At 36.7% G+C, this 18,116-nt stretch overlaps 1 protein-coding gene and 4 long non-coding RNA genes across 7 annotated transcripts in view; 1 reads left to right on the plus strand and 4 right to left on the minus strand.

The window, feature by feature from the left end:
- Nucleotides 1-220: 220 nt before the first annotated feature.
- LOC26530996 (uncharacterized) lies at nt 221-893 on the minus strand. The gene is made up of 3 exons (XR_001449868.3): nt 748-893; nt 555-686; nt 221-494 (listed from the first exon to the last, which is right to left on the minus strand). It is a non-coding gene; the product is annotated as an uncharacterized lncRNA (long non-coding RNA).
- Nucleotides 894-1,424: 531 nt separating this feature from the next.
- On the minus strand, nt 1,425-2,129 carry LOC26531462 (uncharacterized). Of its 2 annotated transcripts, none has more exons than XR_001449867.3 (4): nt 1,987-2,129; nt 1,789-1,932; nt 1,607-1,724; nt 1,425-1,538 (listed from the first exon to the last, which is right to left on the minus strand). It is a non-coding gene; the product is annotated as an uncharacterized lncRNA (long non-coding RNA). The 2 variants fall into 2 exon arrangements; XR_001449866.3 differs by having other exon boundaries at nt 1,592-1,724; nt 1,987-2,128.
- Nucleotides 2,130-2,392: 263 nt separating this feature from the next.
- On the minus strand, nt 2,393-3,052 carry LOC6634084 (uncharacterized). The gene is made up of 3 exons (XM_032437731.2): nt 2,897-3,052; nt 2,637-2,842; nt 2,393-2,583 (listed from the first exon to the last, which is right to left on the minus strand). Exon 2 carries the CDS (start codon nt 2,824-2,826, stop codon nt 2,668-2,670), a length of 159 nt encoding a protein of 52 aa, XP_032293622.1. The 5' UTR covers nt 2,827-2,842; nt 2,897-3,052; the 3' UTR covers nt 2,393-2,583; nt 2,637-2,667.
- A 1,092-nt stretch (nt 3,053-4,144) lies between these two features.
- Nucleotides 4,145-4,840, minus strand: LOC26530935 (uncharacterized). 2 transcript variants are annotated; one of them, XR_011416668.1, is made up of 3 exons: nt 4,690-4,840; nt 4,421-4,631; nt 4,145-4,360 (listed from the first exon to the last, which is right to left on the minus strand). It is a non-coding gene; the product is annotated as an uncharacterized lncRNA (long non-coding RNA). The 2 variants fall into 2 exon arrangements; XR_004304427.2 differs by having other exon boundaries at nt 4,145-4,357; nt 4,690-4,839.
- Nucleotides 4,841-15,283: 10,443 nt separating this feature from the next.
- LOC116651428 (uncharacterized) overlaps nt 15,284-18,116 on the plus strand; it is a 55,316-nt gene continuing 52,483 nt past the window's right edge. The window contains exon 1 of the long non-coding RNA XR_004304431.2: nt 15,284-15,360. This is a non-coding gene — a long non-coding RNA (uncharacterized lncRNA). The remainder of the gene's footprint in view (nt 15,361-18,116) is intronic.

An 18,116-nucleotide genomic window follows, 5' to 3' on the forward strand; every position in this document is an offset into this window, starting at 1 on the left:
CTTCCAACCCCTCCTAAATTACCAGTTCCAGACCTTCCCAGTCCTTCCAATCTTCCAACCCCTCCTAGATTTCCGGTTCCAGCGTATTTCACACCTGCATTGCCGTTTCCTGGATTGCCTCCACCACCGCCCCCATTTTCAAACCCCTTTGGGTCTCTTTGGAAGTCACTTTATGAAAATGGAATTATGACGGGATAAATACAAGCAAAATATTTGTGAATTAAATTTACATTTTCTTTATTAAAATGCACAATTAATTTGTTGGGTGGCTTTTCAAGGGACTTTGTTTTGATCCGAAGATAATGCTAACAGCAAGGCCCACAACCGCCACAGCAGGCCCCACACGGTGCATAGCACGGTGAACAGCCACAAGGACCACAGGGACCGCACGGTCCGCAGCAAGAGCCAAAGCTGGGACCACAGCACGGCTCACAGCATGGTCTACGGATAGGAATTAGAGTGGAACAACCGTCGCAGCACATCTTGATGGATTACTATATTACTCATAGCGAACATTGTTAGATCTGTTCCGTGCAAGGTATAAAAGTACATACCTTTTAGCTAAATGCCTCGTGAAATAGTTGTTTACTGCTTGTGAATTCAATATTGCCGTGGGCAATGCTCAAATTCTAAGCGTCCACAAAGTCGGTGCAGCCTATTGGTTGTTTACAAAAACAAACTGATTCCTGTTGCAAATAAACGATTTAGAATATTTCTTCCAATCTTGACATTTTCTTTTCTACTTACATGCCTAAAAACAGTCACAATGAAATTACAAATATTGTGCTAGGATGTTTTATGTAAAAACATTCAGAGACGTATGTCTAAATATTCAGAAGGTCCATTGGACCTTGAACAATTTTTACTAAGGCCTACTATATTTTGTCGTTTTATTTTCAAATATTTGTTATATATGTGGATATTTTTAATATATGTTGACTTCACGGCTACTAAAGTTAGTAACTTTGAATCATGCTGCTTAATTCTCCCGAGTCTTCGTGAAACCATATCCCTATCCCACACCTCTTTATCGAGCTCTTATTTATAATAATCCAATTATGTATACTAATACTTGTAGATAGAACCATATCCGTCAATCGTCCGACTGAATCCTTTAGTTAATTCGATTGGGTTTTTTATAATAATTAATAATAACTATTATCAGAGCTATATTTTATATATATAACATGTTATCAGTTGCCAAGTGCTTCTCTTAATAATTGAGCAATGCGTTTGCCAAGCAAAAAGTAAATTTACCTGCTTTACGACTAGATGCTAATTATATATTTTATCCCTAAGCAGATTAGATGAGAATTACAGTTGCTATCATTTTTTATTATTTACCATTATTAAATACCATTTGTGTATGCAATTGATAATTCTAATAAGCCATTTTATTTAACAAAATGAATACACACAAGAAGTTCTTATTTAACATTTATTAACTCTTCCTTATAATCCCATTTAATTAACACCATCATACCATCATCACCATTAAATAACTTGATGCCAACTTAATTATTGAAAACCATGCAAATCTTGTGGAGAAAATATATATAATTATTTAAAATTCACATAAATTTTAGCTTACCCAGTATACCAGTACCAGCGATTACTTCCAGTATCACTAATGTGGGTGCATTGTGCTCTGTATCCTATCTCTATCCTATCCTAATTCCAACGTATGGCTAACACCATAAAACGATTATAGTTAACAGCGAAATCTATTTAAAGAGAAAATAATTAATAAATTAAACAACAACAACAATAGTGCATTTTTTAACTTACCAATTTATCGACATTTGAAACGTTGTCGAAAATCTAAAAATGTATTACTTATTAATACTGTGTGGCACACACAGGAAAAGTTGTGTACGAAATTATTAACAAGGAGTGCAAGCAAAAGCATGGCTTGTAGTATTAAGTATTGAGCTGTACAAAAAAACGTTCAGAAATTGAAGAATTTGGTTTTGTAAATATACTTACTTTTAGCCATTTTTTGGAATTAAGATTTACCGACGAATTTCGAATAGACATTTTTAATTTGTATTTCTCGTTTCCAAAATATATGTGGACCTAACAAATGTTGGTTGAAGACTGAGTATACTAATTATTTCATCTCTAGGCTAAGGAAATATTTGGAGCCTAAAAGTCAAGGCCAACTGCGATCTATCGAAAACAATTTTGCATATTTTAAATTTAAAAGCCGTCAGCCTCTAAGGGCGGCATTAGTTCTAAATCGGGAACGTGCCCAAAGATCAAACCGAATGTACTTCTAAATGTTTTGGTAGTTTTATTGCTTCGATATACATATATATATATATATATATATCCTATGGCAAGATATTGCATGAGGCCAGTTTTAATATAGCTATCATAATAAAAGTAATCGTTTTTATTTTATGAAATTATATATTTAGTTTGCGGTAACAATTATCTTGAACGCTGTATTCTATGGACATAAATAATTTTGAGAGCTACATATGATAGTAGCCGTAAGCTTTTCTCCCTAGATTTCTTCTGCAACCGAGATCCCATCACCGCCTCATCCAAATTTAGAAGCCAGTTTAATTCAGTGTAATTCTGTTTACCAACTGATAGTAAAATTAAATAAATGATATATGAAATTAACGTACCAAGACAAAAAGTAAAAAACGCCCAGCGTTTTCAACACAGTCGTCCAGTCCAGAAACCGGGTCCACTTGGACCCCACCAGCTATTAAATGGTCCGTTGAATGACCCAAAGCAGGGATCATAATAACCACCAGGTGCACTACCACCGCAAATTCCAATGCAGGCGCCAGGATAGCACGTATATCCAAACATGATGATTTGGTATGAGCTGTATAGGAGTTTTAAATTCTTATAATATCTTTGGATTAAATAATAATCTTACATTGCTCGCGTTACACGAAAATAGGAAAAAAGGCCGAAATTTCAAAAATATTTATTTCGAAATTTGAGTACCGAAAGGTTCCAGTGTCGGTGTTGAACTGACTAAAAATCTGTACAAAAATCATGAAGCTGAAGTCGGACCATGAGTTGAAAGCCAATGCCTACTAGGCTGAAGCACGAGTACATAGCTATGTATATTGTCTGTACTTTCTGAATAGACTATTTCTAAATTTATTCCTATATTCTTCGCGTTACGCATGCAGAATAATCAATTACGGTCCTAGAAAGTGCTTGCCAGGTTTCGAATACGGCACAAAATATAGCGATAAGATTTTTCAATATAATTTTAGTTGGTGAGATTTATTACTTATTGAAATTTTACAAAATACAAAGTGTCTTATATATTTTTTCTAGTACTATTGCATTATTCCTTTATTTCGTTCTGAAGAAGGTTTAGTTAACAGCATGGTCCACACCCGCCACAACAGGGTTGTAGTCCATTTCGCTTTCCACAGCAAGGGTTGCAAGGGCCGCATGGGCCGCGGCCGCAGGGGCCACAGGGGCCGCAGGGACCGCAGGGACCGCAACAGGGGCTACAGCAGGGTGAGCAGCAGGAGCCGCAACACGAATAGCATGGATTACACATCTTGATAGGGTGGCGAGTTTTCTTGCTGTAGGGCAAGGATAATCAGATAGAGCCTAAATGAGCGGCTATAAGAGTACCAACCCTTAAGTCAATTTCTTCACGGAAATAAGGTCTACTTAGTGGGCAAAACGATTTTAGAAATATTGTGATTATTTTCAGCCTCCAAGTCTCCAAAATGCCGGCGGACCCAATGGCACAATGTTTAATTACAGGAGAGACTGGAACCTTTAAAAACAATTCTTAACAAATTACTTTCGATTTGAATAAATATTTCTACTTACAGGCCTAAAACATTCACAAAAATTTCGTTTTTGAAAAGAGTTCTTTTCTGTACAAGGCTCCAAAGATTTATGAACAAAATATAACACAGCCATTGAGAACTCTTCCAAAATCAATTTCAAAGCCTGCTTTGGTATTGAATTTTAAAGGCCTACTAAGTTTTTGGTTATTATCAGAATATCAGAAATCGGGTTCGATTGCCTGCCACAGCTGTTAGCTTTCGATAATTATCGCAAATATAAGAGATTATTTAAAATTTTAAGTAGAATCACTTTATTGATAAATATATAGCATAAGAATTATATACAAAGTCAAACCAAGCAGTTTATGAGTCAAAGTATGGTTTTATTTTCTTTTTGTCTATGTTAACATAAACCTTATATACTGATCAAAGCTGTTGAAGCGCCAGATTACCGAGCGCTAATAGGTTTATAAATAATTTTGAAAGTCAATTGAGCCTAGAATTCTTCCTGGTTTTCTTCTGCAAGCCAAATCTGCATAACCGCCTCAACCATGCCATGTATATCTCAGTTCTTTCTGCTTGTGATTTTTTTTATATTCAGAAACTATTAATAAAAGTTATATTTTATAATTACTCACCAGGACAAACATGGAAAGCATGGGAACATAATCAACATGCAATCACCAGCAGCTACCCCAGCAGCCACAACAAGAGCCACCCAGGCCGCAAACGGGCCCAGCCATTGACCCATAGCTGGGATCATAGAAACCACTCGGCGCGCATCCACCGCAGGAACCAATACAGGCAGCGGGATAGCAAGGCCAACTGCACATGGTGATTTGGTAAGAGCTGAAAGCGAACGAGATTATAATATATTCTATATTTAATATTATTAAAATTGAGTTACATTAATCGGGCTACACGAAAAAAGGAAAAATTTCTAAGTTTTCAAAACTTATTTATTTTCTTAGCTGAGTTACGAAAGGTTTTAATGTTGATGGTAAACTGAATAATGTTTGATTTGTAGGGCCTGAATAGGTTATATATTGAGTGAAAATTCAGGGACTGCTGTTACGTAAAGAAAACCTGATTTTGCATTTAAAACCAAAACTTGAGTGTACAATTTTAATTAAATTTTTTGACTTGGTTTTGTCACACCTCATTCTATGCCTTTTAGGGCCAAATTGTGGATAAAGAAAAAGCCTCTGCCAAAAATGTCATTTGAGCCAATAATTAACTTAAGAACCACATGAATTAAGAGTGTTGGGACTTAAGTGAAAATGCCGAAAGTGCGTAAAAGACAAAGCGGAAATTAATATCATACACGCTGTGCCACAGACTTGAATAAATTAAATGATATTAGTCGCTACTTTGTGTATGCATACTTGTGGTTTTGCTGATGTTACGTATACGCCGCGTGTGACAGCAAGAGCGACAGCGAACTCTGCTAGGCCAAAGTCGAGCGACTTGTCAATGCTGTCAGACCATCAGCTCAATCCTTGTCTCTCCCCCTCTCTCTCTCTCTCTAAAATTAAGTGCGAAAATGTGCAAATTAGATTTTGTGGTTGATGCAAAGACTTTCACAACACATACGCACTCACCTTTAATTACATCCAGTCTACGCTGCGTATACGCAACGCGGCATCTAGTGAGCAACAACAACTTTTTGACACCACGCATATGAATTAATTAGCAATTGCCGCCGCGCCTGATGTACCTGTTAATTAGATGCAGCCCTCTGTCAACTAATATACGGGGTACATATGAGACTGATATTTAAGGAAAGAGCAGCTATCTCTTTAATGGTCGAATATTAAATACCCTTGCGCACAAAATAATTGAATTAAACGACAAACATAGATGGGTTTTTTGAAATTCATTATTTCTTTTCTTTTGTTACATTTATAAACAAAGTTAATTTATTAATTTATACCGTTTGTCTGAATGTCTTTTTAAATAACCTTTTGTAAATATTTGGTTTAAATACGAACTGTAATTGAATTGAAAGGTATAAGCATATATATATATATTTGTCTGATTTTCGTGTGTGTGTGTGTAAGTGAGTGTGTGGTGAAGTTTGTGGGTTAGGAGCTCTTAATGCCAATATTGAAGGAGCTGGGAGGTACATTCCGCTTGACTGATGCGCAGAAATTGTACCTTGTTGGACCAAAAGTGGCTGAAAAGTGGTTGACAAAAAGTTGGCATTAACAATAGTTAAACCAAGCAATCGCAACTTGTACTCGCCATGTCCTTGTTAGCTCTTGCATACAATTATAAAACCATTAATGTCAAACGGAATGACATAGGACACATTGTGTCCACCCACACATTTACTCACCCGCACCCGTACCCGCACACAAACACGCATACACACATTTGCCGGCAGGACAATTGTAGAGCATTGTAATTGATTACACTTGGGATCAGCTTCATTTTGACATGGCCCAAACACAAGGCTCAAAACCCTGCATTTAAAAACTATTCTCCGGCTTTATTGTCTAGGTAAAGAGTAGGGGCAAATAATTTGTATGTTTGTGTGCGCAACTGTGAGTAAACTGTCAATTTAAAATGTCACAACCAATAATAAACGAGGCTTGCCCACACACACACACGTTCACATACATTTATTGGACACATTATACAGAAATCAATGTTAATTGTTAAGTGAAATCAATTGGATGAATTGCCATGCAATTTTTTAAGTGTTTCATGAATTGTTTTTTTTTATTGTTCCGACACTTGAAACACTATTCGTTCCCTGCTGCCAACACATAATTGATTTATTAAGAGTCTGGCCAAGTGGGGAACAATGGAAGCGAGCGTTAATTCAATATTTTCATTAAATATTTGCATTCCTCTCTGTGGAGTATACAAATAATTATTTTAAAATTGTGGGCAGGCTTTTTTTAAGCAAAAGCTCTTAGGACATAAGCAAACATATCTTACAACTGCAGGCACTAAATTTATATTTTCCATTCTCTGAATTATAACTTAATAGAGAACAATAAAACTTTATACATGTATAATTGATTAATTAATATTAGAGTAAACATTCTTCAGCGTGATAGATAAAAGAGTTTCATTTAAAGGCATTTCGTGAAAAATTGATTTTTTTTAAAGACGTTTCTTCAGGTTTTCCAATTGATTGATAGAAAATATATCTTCTAAGTGATATTTTTGCGAATAAATAAATTTTTTAAATTTATTTAAATTGCATGCGTTAATTGTGAGAATTTTTAATGAATACAAGTAACATAATAGTAATTTGGTAGAGATCAAAAGGCACTGATCGATTCCAGCGAAAAAAATAAAATAAAAAAGATTTGATAATTTCGGTCATAGCAATAGGGTGTCCTGTAGCTGGGCTGTGTGCTCTATTCTTTTTGTTTTCATAAAAATTCACGTTTATCGTTTTGGCGCTAGCTGCATCAACAAAGAATGCGCATTAATTTTCAGTTGAGTTGCACTTATTTATGCGACACATTTCAGTTATAATTTCAGCGGTTGAATAAATAATGCAACGATTGGCTGAATTCGAATAGTGTCTGACTACGAAACGCATTTTATGCCACTGGGAATTCCGTTTATGGCCACAATTTCACTTGGTAATCGGCGCCGACGCGCAAGTCAAGTTAATACCAAACAATTTGTCAACAATACGTATTATCAGATTTTTGATTGAAATTCTTTCTTGTTTTGTTTTTGTTTTTTTATCTTCACTTTTAGTTGTGCGCTGAGTGAAGATTGATTTGAGGAGCAACAACCACACAGTGGAAACAAAGAATTTCTAGCACAGTGTGCAGTTGAAGATGAAAATGATTGATTTCCCATAACGCCAGAGGCAGGGAAATGGTAGGCGTGGTGGGGTTTGAAGCCGGCATTCACTCAGAGTTTGTATTTGAGTTTGAGTTCTTGTTTTAAGCTGAAGCGTTTGTTTTTGCTAGGCGGTCTAATCATCAATCAATCAATCATATGCCGTGCAATTGCTGTATAAAACAAAAGGCAAAACGTTTAAAGTTTTGCGCCCGGAAAAGTATGCAACACTTTTTGTCTGAGTTGCAGAGCGCGTGTGCGCTCGTGTGTTTGTGAATGTTTGCCTCCCAACTTAACGGATCAGACTTCGCCGCAGTCCCTGACTTTATCTCAGCTGGCGAATTTAATTTCAGCTGTCAATCAGCATTCATTACGAGCCAGTTGGCTGGCTTTAAAACCGCATTTGAAGGCTTGCCAAAGTATATTCCGCATACGCTGCTTATAAAGAAGGGCAGGTGAAAACAGGGCCAGCTGCACACGGCACACATACACACACACACACACACTCTTACAAACAGCCGCCAAATTGATTGTAATTGACACTTATTGGACAGCAGACGCTGACAGAGTTTCGCTGTGTGGATTGCGGACCTTTGCCCTTTTTGTTTTGGGACTCTCCTGAGGCAGTGCAGAAATATGTCGCTGCAAATAAATCAATAAACGCCAGACACTATGTAACTTCCGTTACACGTGTGCGGACAGACAACATTTAACGGATATTTTATAAAACAAATAAACAAGTGCCTACTATATATATATATATTATTAGGCAACACATTGTCTTATTTTATATATAAAATAATATATTTGCCGAAAATCGACTTGCTTAATTCTAATTTCATAAATAAAATTACAATTTCTTTACACAATGCGAAATCAGGCGCAGAGTTTAAGTTTAATATTGATTGATGCTCAGAAAATATCAAAATGAAATTTTTTTAAAGGTGGAATCAATTAAGAACACAAACCACCAATAAAGTGAGATTTCTGATTTAAAGAAGTTTAGTTCTCCCAAAACTTTCAGAGATGGAACTTTGGTAAGAGCATTTATTAAGCTGAATTATGCTGTGTATAAAAATTAGAGAAATTAATGAAACGAAGGACTATTCCTTGTCAAAGCATAGTTGAAATAAGACTCTGTTTAAATAAAATGTCATATTTTTGATTTAAACAATCTATGTGAAAATCTCTGCAATGGAACTCTGCCATTTTCTTTTTAATTTTGTTTTTTTTTTTGTTTTGCTATTGCAAACAATAACAATGACAATATACAAATGAAAGGATTCCTTATACACCCACACACAGATGGTCTAATGAAAGTAAAAAAAGTACAAACCGATTCGACAATTTGGATTTTAGCTTGTGGGCCAAAAACGTGTCTGGCATTTTTTTTGTGTGTTCGGCTCTTGTTAATGAAACCCAATGTGAAAGTCTTAAAACAGGCTGCCAGTCGAATTGATTTCTCAGCTGCTTTGTTTTGTGGTCAGCAAATTGTTTTAAATTTCTAACAACAAGTTTAACAGCCTCATGTGCACCCACTTTGCCATCCACACACGCACACACACATACATACACAAACACACTCGCACTCGCATACATCACATACGGAGCACATAGAAAAAGTTTTGTTGAATTAAGGGCCGACTTACTACTGGAATCCATAGTACTTACTTACGCCTTCTTCGTTGTCCAACGAAGCATTGGATTTTAGCTGAGCTCTGGAGCGGTGCTAAGTGCAGTTTTTCCAGCCGCCCCCAGTCGTTCAACACACTCCCGTTCCCGTTCACATCAACCCGTTCAGTTTCGCTAAAGCCGTAAGCTGTATTTAAAGTTGCTGCAAAGTTTTTAATTCAAATTGAGAAGCGAGCGAGAAATGCTGCAGCTGAAGTCAAGCCGAACCGAACTCGTTTACTGTTTGATTGACGCATTGAATGATTACCAACGGATTTTTCACAGTCTTTTCCCACAGTTCCGTAACTGCGTGCTTGGCATTAAAACTTTAACGCGGGCGTAAATTTATATGCCTGCCACTTGGTTTGTCACCTGAGCCAATAAGTCCCTTTTTCATGCTGCCTCAATGACGTCATGAATTTCACTTAAGCCTGCGGTGAACTTGTGATTTAATTTAATTTAACTTGGCTTGTTATTGTTTCTTAATTAATATGATTCTTAAACGAAATTAACAGACAGACTGATTGATGTTACCGATCATCGATGCTCATTGATCTTGGCAATACCTATGCGATTTGTGAAAATCTACCATGTTTGTCAAATATGCTTTGCCTGTGCATAAAATTATATCTAAAATAAATTTCAAAACGTAGTTTCTGTGCAACTTTTGGTATATATATACGAAATATCAGTTGCTGTCTCGGAGATTTAACATTAAAGTGTGGCATTTACTGCGTGTGGCTTTTTGGCCAAAAAAATAAGAGCGACAATCAACAGTCAACAGGAAAAAGAGACCACAAAAAATTATATAAATATATATATATATATAAATGTGTGTATAGTATATATGAAATGCTCATCATATTTTTATAACCACGTAGACATAAAGATTCGAATCGCTATACTTCTAAAGGGCAACGTGAACCGGCAACTGGCAACTGGCAACTGGGAACTGGGAACTGGCCGGCGAATTTGTTGCGCCGTTGTTGCTGTATTCTTTTGTTATGTGACCAATAAAGTAGGCGGCAGTTGGCCCGCAGGCATGGCACAAAAAAAAATATAAATGCACCCCATCCCCTGTGCAGGATACTGGCCGACAGACGAGGGGGCGTGACGCGTTCCGGGGCGTGCAAAATTGGTACGTAAACCCGACATAAGCCAAATGTGCAATAAAAGGATTTGTGTGAGAAATTGCATGAGCACGCATTTTAAATCCACATTAAGTATGTATGGGGCTATAGTGGGCGGTGGGCGGTGTTTGGTGTACGATGGGAATGGACTTTAGGGCAGGACTAGGCCGCCTTTTTTTTTGCCAGTTTGGTGGTTGGGAATAAACGCGTATAAATAAACATGAAATAAAAATGTAATGAATACCACAACAAAAGAACATAGCCAAAAAAGAAGAGAGAGACAGAGAGGGAGTGAGAGGGTGACAGAGAGAGAGAGCCGTAGTAAATTGTTTAGCTGTTGCGGCGAGATGATTGAGAAATGATTTATGTCGAGGGCAGCTTGAACAACAAATAGTCTATGTAAACATCGGGAAACTGTGGAGTGTTAAAAGCAAAACTGTCAAATTTGATACAAGTTTTGACGATATTTACCTTCAATTTATTGTACATTAACAGCTCTGCAAGCATTACATTCAATTTTACATTCATTTGCCTTGGGCAAGTTATAGGTAGAGTGTGTTTGTAGAAGTAAAAAAAAATTAGTTTTACCTAGTCTATAGGGTATTTATATTTCTCTGCGCGGAACTCAACGCTACTCTATGTTGATTCATAAATTAAACATAGTTAGAGTCTATTATTAAAGGTAATTTCGATAATCTCAAAAGTATACATCGTTACATGGTACGCGGTTAACAAAGATCTCAATAACAAACATCGACGCGATGTGCAGCTCATCGGCAATTATCATCATTTGGCCAGAGGCTAATTTTACAACTCCCGCAACTTTCAACTCAGGCCATGTGGCCAGAGTTTGAACTGGAGACGCAGTGCCACAAAGCGTTGCATCTACGTGTGGGGCAAGCCAGCAGATAAATCAAGTTTTGTGGCACAGCCGTTGACGCCTTTGGCTCTGTGCCTTAAAGTCGAAGAGCTAAGGCGATCCCTCGAACTGCAGGCCTTGTCTACACGTTTGGGATCTGGGCGTGTGTTTAAGCTTTGTTTAATGTATATAAATTGATTAGGGATCAATGGGTTAAGCTGATTTATCAGGCGCGTCTTTACTGACTTATGCAAAAGACGATCCGAGTGGGCAGAAATTGTGAGTAAGAAGAATGATTTCATTCAAACTTCATATACATCAGTGAACTCAGAATTGTTTTACATTGGATTCTGCCTTAAATTAAATAAAATTCATGTTAAATAATTAACCGAATGGCTAGGCAGCAATAGGAAAACATGCTCTTTTGCTCTCTTTTCCCAAGCCGCACAGTAAAAAAACAAATACTATATAAACTTGTTAAACAACTAGAAAACTTTTTGCAAACAGCGCTAAAACATCAACAACACACACATCCACACCCACACACACATACACTCGCATACATGTGTGGGTTATTCTATCTCTCAACTGCGCTGCCTCTCGCGCAATAAGGCAGCAAATGCCTCCAAAGCGTTGGCTCATGTTTGTTTACTTTCTACTTACAACATTAACAACAACTAAACACAAAGTTTCAAGTGAGCGTTTGGCATTTCACCTAATTTCATTTAACGCCTGGGGGAGTTTGGCCCCTATAAAATCTATGTCAGAAAATCATCTCAAATTTAGTTTTGACGACTCGCGCCAACAATAATTGCTGCCAAGTACACATAATGTATTTCTTCTGACTAAAAATTACAACTCTTTGATATCAATTCGTTGCAATATAAATAAGAATATAATTTTTAATATAAAAAGGGAAGAAAATTATTATAAAAAAAAAAAATAATAATACTTACCTTTACCTTTAGTAAAATTAATAGATATAATAAGAAATAATAAAATAAAAATATTATGTTTAAAAAATATTGGGAAATAACTTAATATGCCTCTGTTTATTTAACCAGCTCTTTAGGCTTTCAAGCTATAGGGCATTATTACTGTTAGTTTTATTAAAGGATTAATCACGCACTATCTAAATAATCCTTTAAAAAGCACTAGCTACAGAGGCCTCTATCTAACACTACATTAATCCACTAGCCTGAGCCCGCATCCAAAATGACTACTTGGTATTCATTGGCAAAAGCTTTCAAAAGAACCTACATATCAAATAAGTATTAATACAGAAGTACTCGTAATCATACTCATATACATATAGCCAATTGCCACATCAAATCCAAAATCAATGCCCACAAATCTCGGTGCAGCTCAACTCATTTCCTAATCAATTAAATATTCCGATTTCGAGGGACGGCCGTAGCCCAAGTTCAATGAATGCGTTTTGGACATGGCGAACAAAGGCGCGACGAGGGACGGTTACTTAAGATTCATTCAGCTACGAGTTCCAAGTTTTTGGGGTCCTTTTGTGATTGCGTAATTACGTCTAATGAATTCAGCAAAACGAAATTGAAAGAGCGTAGCGAGTCCTTCCCTAGGAATTTCTTTTGCGCTCAACCTTTTTTTTCGCATTTTCTTTTGGGTGAGCTACAGCTTAGGATTTGTTCTTGTCGCTTTTCATTTTTAAGACATGATAGAATAATACAAATTTAAGGCAGCCAAATCTGCCGTAACATGTACCCTAAATTCTGGACAGTTTTTTTTTTTGCTGTTGGTGCCGCTCCCAAAGCCAATTAAACAGTTTGGGCAATCGATTTTGCGTATAAATCTGCCCCCCTAACCCCTAACAGGAGCTGTCAGAAGCTGCCTGTGGCTCGACTCCCTGAGCCACACAAAGTCCAACAGCTACACAACCTTTTCGCCAACAGCTGCTGGCTGCAAGTGTTTTAAGGACATTTTGGGTAATTGACATTTTGACATCAATTACCGCATTTGCCGGTCGTGAAACTTGTGCTTAACCCCATCTATTTCTTGTATTTGTTGTTGCTGTACTTGTTTACTGAAGTAAAGTGTTCTTTACAAGAATCACCTGAGAGCCAACTGCTAATGATTCAAGTGCTTTCCAAATACGAAACAAAACCAAAGAAATGAGAGAGGCAGCAAAAACTGTTTAAATTATAAATTTAGAGAGTTCAAAATAACACAAAATAATCCAGAAATTGTATTATATTTAATCTATGTATCTAAAACTGCCTAAAGTATTCATGACTATTCTTCTTCACACTTTAAAAATGCCAACGTCCTAGCAAAAGAAGACATTAAATGCAAAATTGATTTTAAGTAAATTATAAACACTTTATTGCTATTTTTTTTTTAAATAAATTTAAAAACATTTTGATAATGTCATATATATGATTAGCACATCCTAACTTCCTTTATCGATGCTAGTCAAAATTCATATCGTATCTGCAATTTGAACCCTGGTACCCTACAAGCAACTCCCTTGGCCCTTATTTGGCTCAGCAAGTGGCGTCCAAATGGCGACTGATTTTTGGGGCAGCTACAGAAACAATCTGAACTGTCAGTGGGAACTCAATGCGCCAGGGCCAGACTGTCAGGCTGCCAGGCTGCCAGAAGCGGGTCAAGCAACCAAAGCTACATACATATTGAAATCGCAACAGTGGCAAAAAAAAGGCTAGCAACAAAAAGGCTAAATCTTGCAAAAGCACGAGCCTGACTATTAAACGCCCCGTAATATCAAAAACGCTTCGTGTTGAATTGATCTAAAATATACTTTTTTTGTTTATAGAGCTGTGTAAATTAAAAAATTCAAATTCATAAGTAAAGTGTCGATACCAAGGAACTAAAAAACGACTTTATTACTTTATTGGATGAAGTCGTTTTAATTTACTATTTGAAGGAAAATACATTACAAATTTTGTCGATCTAGCTCTGATAGTTTCCGAGTTTACATAGTTAGTCATCAAATGTGCGATTGTGAGTCAAGATTAGTATTTTTTGGATCCCAAAACAACTTCTTGAATTGAGCTGGTTTTTAATACCCACTCTATGGAGTGTTTGTCATACAGGGTATATTATGAGCAGCAACAAAAGGAAATGTCATTGAATTTTTACACCAATGCAATGCAACATCAGCTGAAGCAGGAGGAGAATTTAACGCTGTTTCCGCTCCTTGTTCTCCACTGGCTGCTAACGTTTTCAAGTCATTTTCGTAATGGAATGACTTTTGAATATTTGAAGAGCTGTTATACAACATTGAAAACTTGACTGGCTGCTACACATGCTGCTGCTGGTGCTGCAGGGCGGCATTTGCAAAATCTTGAAAACGCTTGGGGCAACGGAACTGGGTGCAGGTTTTGGGCCGACTCCCTCTTCTATCTATCGTCGCTTTGAAATTTTCATGAACTGCTGCTGTTGCAGCCATCGCAAGTTTCTTTTTAATTTTTAAGCATCTTCTCTCTCTATCTCTATCTCTCTCTCTCAGCAGCACAGTTTTCAATTTGCTTGGCATGCAGCTATCTGTCTATCCAGCCATGTATCCATTTCTACAACTCCAAAGCTACACAGAGTTAGGTAGAGTGAGTGGAAGGGAGAGAGCACCAGGCAAGGCAGCAGCATCAATTGCTCAAGTCAAGTGCCAAAGTTTGCAATTGCAACATAATCGATGATTGGCAACATGGGGCAACTGCGCGGTGTCGGGGGCTAGTTTTCATGTGAGTTAATGTCAAATGTTCAAGGGATTCGCTGCAAGGCTTGAATGTGCACATGTTTGCATATTTTGAAGAGATTTTTGCGTTGCCAAACGAATTCAAAGACCACAGAACACTTTTCTTTTGATCAAAGTCTTTAGCGCACAATATTTTAGCAATTATTAATTTTTTGTCAAAATTATGTTTCGATTTAGGGTAAAAAATATATTATAGATATGTAAAAAGTAATTCTATGAAACTCCTCTTAGCTCTAATCATTTAACGACTTCTTATATTTTCCTTTTTAATTTATTAGATTGAAACAATGCTCGGTATCAATTCATTTTGAGCACTTATTGTGTTTTTTCTAAACAATATACACTCTAACATCTATAATTTTGGTAAGTACTTAACGCTATAATTTTTATATTTATTTAATTCTTTCTGCACCCTGACGCGAGTATTGACACCTTGTAACGAATAAAAGAAGGTATTCCGATATATATGTTTGATCAGGACGACTACCTGAGTTGTCCGCTTATCCGCTGAGATAGTTAAGCACATTCTATTGCTAGATGGTAGATGATACATATGTCAGAGTGAACTTGATGGGAATTCTATCTGATATATCGTCACATTTGAAAAATCGGTTGAAAGATATCTAAACAATATTCAGCCATAATGGCTTCTCTATGCTTGTAACTTATGAACGAAAACTCCACAGCTTCAAACTACTATATAATTGATTTTTATTGATATATAGATAAATATATACATTATTCAGACTGATAAGATTATTATCAAAAAATAAACTTTTATGATACATTTTTGAAACTATTAACTATCAACCGATGGTTAGCCGGATATGCTAGTAACTTTCCCATAAGTATTCACATCAATAACCAAGTGTTGACTTTATCTTTGGTCGCAGGTCATGAAAATTGCCCACATATCGACGCACAGCACATCCCATAAATAATTTAATGTGAGAAGCAAAATTTTTATGGCACCCACATGCGAACTATGCTGAGATTGGGTTCACAGAGAAGAGCTAATCTTGTATTTTTGTGGGAGACTCGAAAGGTTTTTGGCGAGCCTATGCTCACATATTTATGATCACTCAATTATGTTGGGTGGCTAGAGGGGGCGTGGTCGCGTCAGCATGAAACAAATCGAAATGTATGTATGTATGTGCATATCCATTAGCATTCCATTCCATTTTCATTTATGCGGCCATATTATTTATGCGTGTTGTTGCTGTTGTTTGCCTAAATTGGCATCAATATGCCCCACACAAGCACTCGAACAAAAATCGAAGCTGCCACGCCCACCCCCTGTGTGTTGACTGTTGACTGTTGTGCGCAGCTCGTGTGAGGCATTAATGTTAATAATGCACGAGTCTTTGGGTCCAAATGTCGGGCAATGTACTCGTAAATAGTTAAAAATTATATTTGATTACAGCGGCCATTGGCCCAAAATGATGTCCAAAAACTCAGTTTCCTTTCTCTCTCTTATTTTTGTGGAACAGTTTCGAATTGATTTTACCCCTCGCACTCGTGCTGTTGCAAATGTTGTTTCAGAGAAAAATTGAGATGAATTGTTTAGTAGGCAATTTGTTTAAGTGTGGCTGTGTCATGGGCCAAAGTCGTGTCTACTGGGATGGGCCCGCACTCAAATGGAACTTAAAAGTGTTTCTTATGTCTTTGTTGGCCATAAATGTGCGTAAACAAATCTTTGCTTATCCGAACTTGTTGTGCTTCATCTTCTTCTGCCGGCTTACGAGCATTTTATGTGACTGTAACTAACTGGAGTAAGGCACTTAATATTGGGGCCTCTAAATATTTCTCAATGTCGGTCGATTGTGGGCGGGGAGCGGGTAGTGGTGTTTTGGGTGGTTATTTACATCGGCAAGTTGAAAAACTAACAAAGGATATATAATAGAAAAGTTATTGAGCACAAGTTTCGTCTCTTAGGATTCAACTTTTGACATTTCGACTACATTCTGTGGCATTATAATTATTATTTTCTTTTGTTTCACGGTATTATATAATAGATTGGTGGGAGTTGAGCATAGCTCAATTTTCGCATGCATATACTTCTATGCACGTTGTGATATTTTTACGAAAGATATGCTTATGTATATAGAGATACCGATAGGCACATAGAGATTCAGATACAAGTACAATGATACACACATACATAGATATATGAGAGAAATGCCAATACAGATGCAGATATAAATGCAAAGACTCATCGATATACATAATTAGGTATACGTATAATGTATCAATGTATCATGTATGTATCAATGTATCACAGTTTAACTAACAGTCTCTATGTTTTGAGATACAAAAAGTAAAAAAATGTTTTCTAGTTAGTTACCATTTGGATCGATGATAATAGATATAGAGTACATTTATGTTTCTATTTAAGCAACAGAAAAGATAAGATAATAAGAAAGACATGCAAAGCCTTTTTAAATTTCCTTTGACCAACGATAATTTTCTTTAGCGTTAAAATGAACTCATTTCCATGAATTTACAATTAATAACATAAATAAACTGTGCCATGGTTTATTTAATTTTTTTTTTTACTGCCCGGAAGGCGAGCTCAAATTTGTTTAACTGCCCGCAAATGGACGCCGCTTTTTCTTGCTTCTACAAATTATCATTTTCATTGATTCTCAGGCCTGTGCATATATGTAGACACATATATATACATATATATATGCACATATTTTTTTGTGAACTAAAAGGGCTGGCACATCTCTGGGCCATTCGCTGGCGGCCTAATGCAGTTTTCTTGTTAGCCGCTTGCATTTAAATGCTGGTCGGAAGTTTTTGACCGAAATCTGACATGAAAATTTAGCAGAAAATCGAGCTGGACATTTCAAGCCAATTAGTCAAATTTGTGCCCTAAAATATGCACGAGTTCGAGCATTCCGGGGCATTTATTTATTTCAATTTCATTTATATGCGCCGCGTCGCACCATACCAATCCGGTTCTGACCGCCGGTTGACCCCAGCCTGGTAGCCGGTTTGACCTTTCAACACCATTCGTGCGTGCGTATCTAAATCTTAATTGCTTGGGCTCTACAGACAAAACATCAAAAAAAAAAAAAGGATAATTTCTTATAAATTCGTTGAACGCATCCATT

Source organism: Drosophila virilis, chromosome 4 (genome assembly GCF_030788295.1).
Source record: "Drosophila virilis strain 15010-1051.87 chromosome 4, Dvir_AGI_RSII-ME, whole genome shotgun sequence".
Lineage (NCBI taxonomy): Eukaryota > Metazoa > Arthropoda > Insecta > Diptera > Drosophilidae > Drosophila > Drosophila virilis.

What these genes read in the sequence shown, in the direction of transcription:
- LOC6634084 (XM_032437731.2), bottom strand. Translation starts at nt 2,826, where the DNA reads ATGTTTGGATATACGTGCTATCCTGGCGCCTGCATTGGAATTTGCGGT.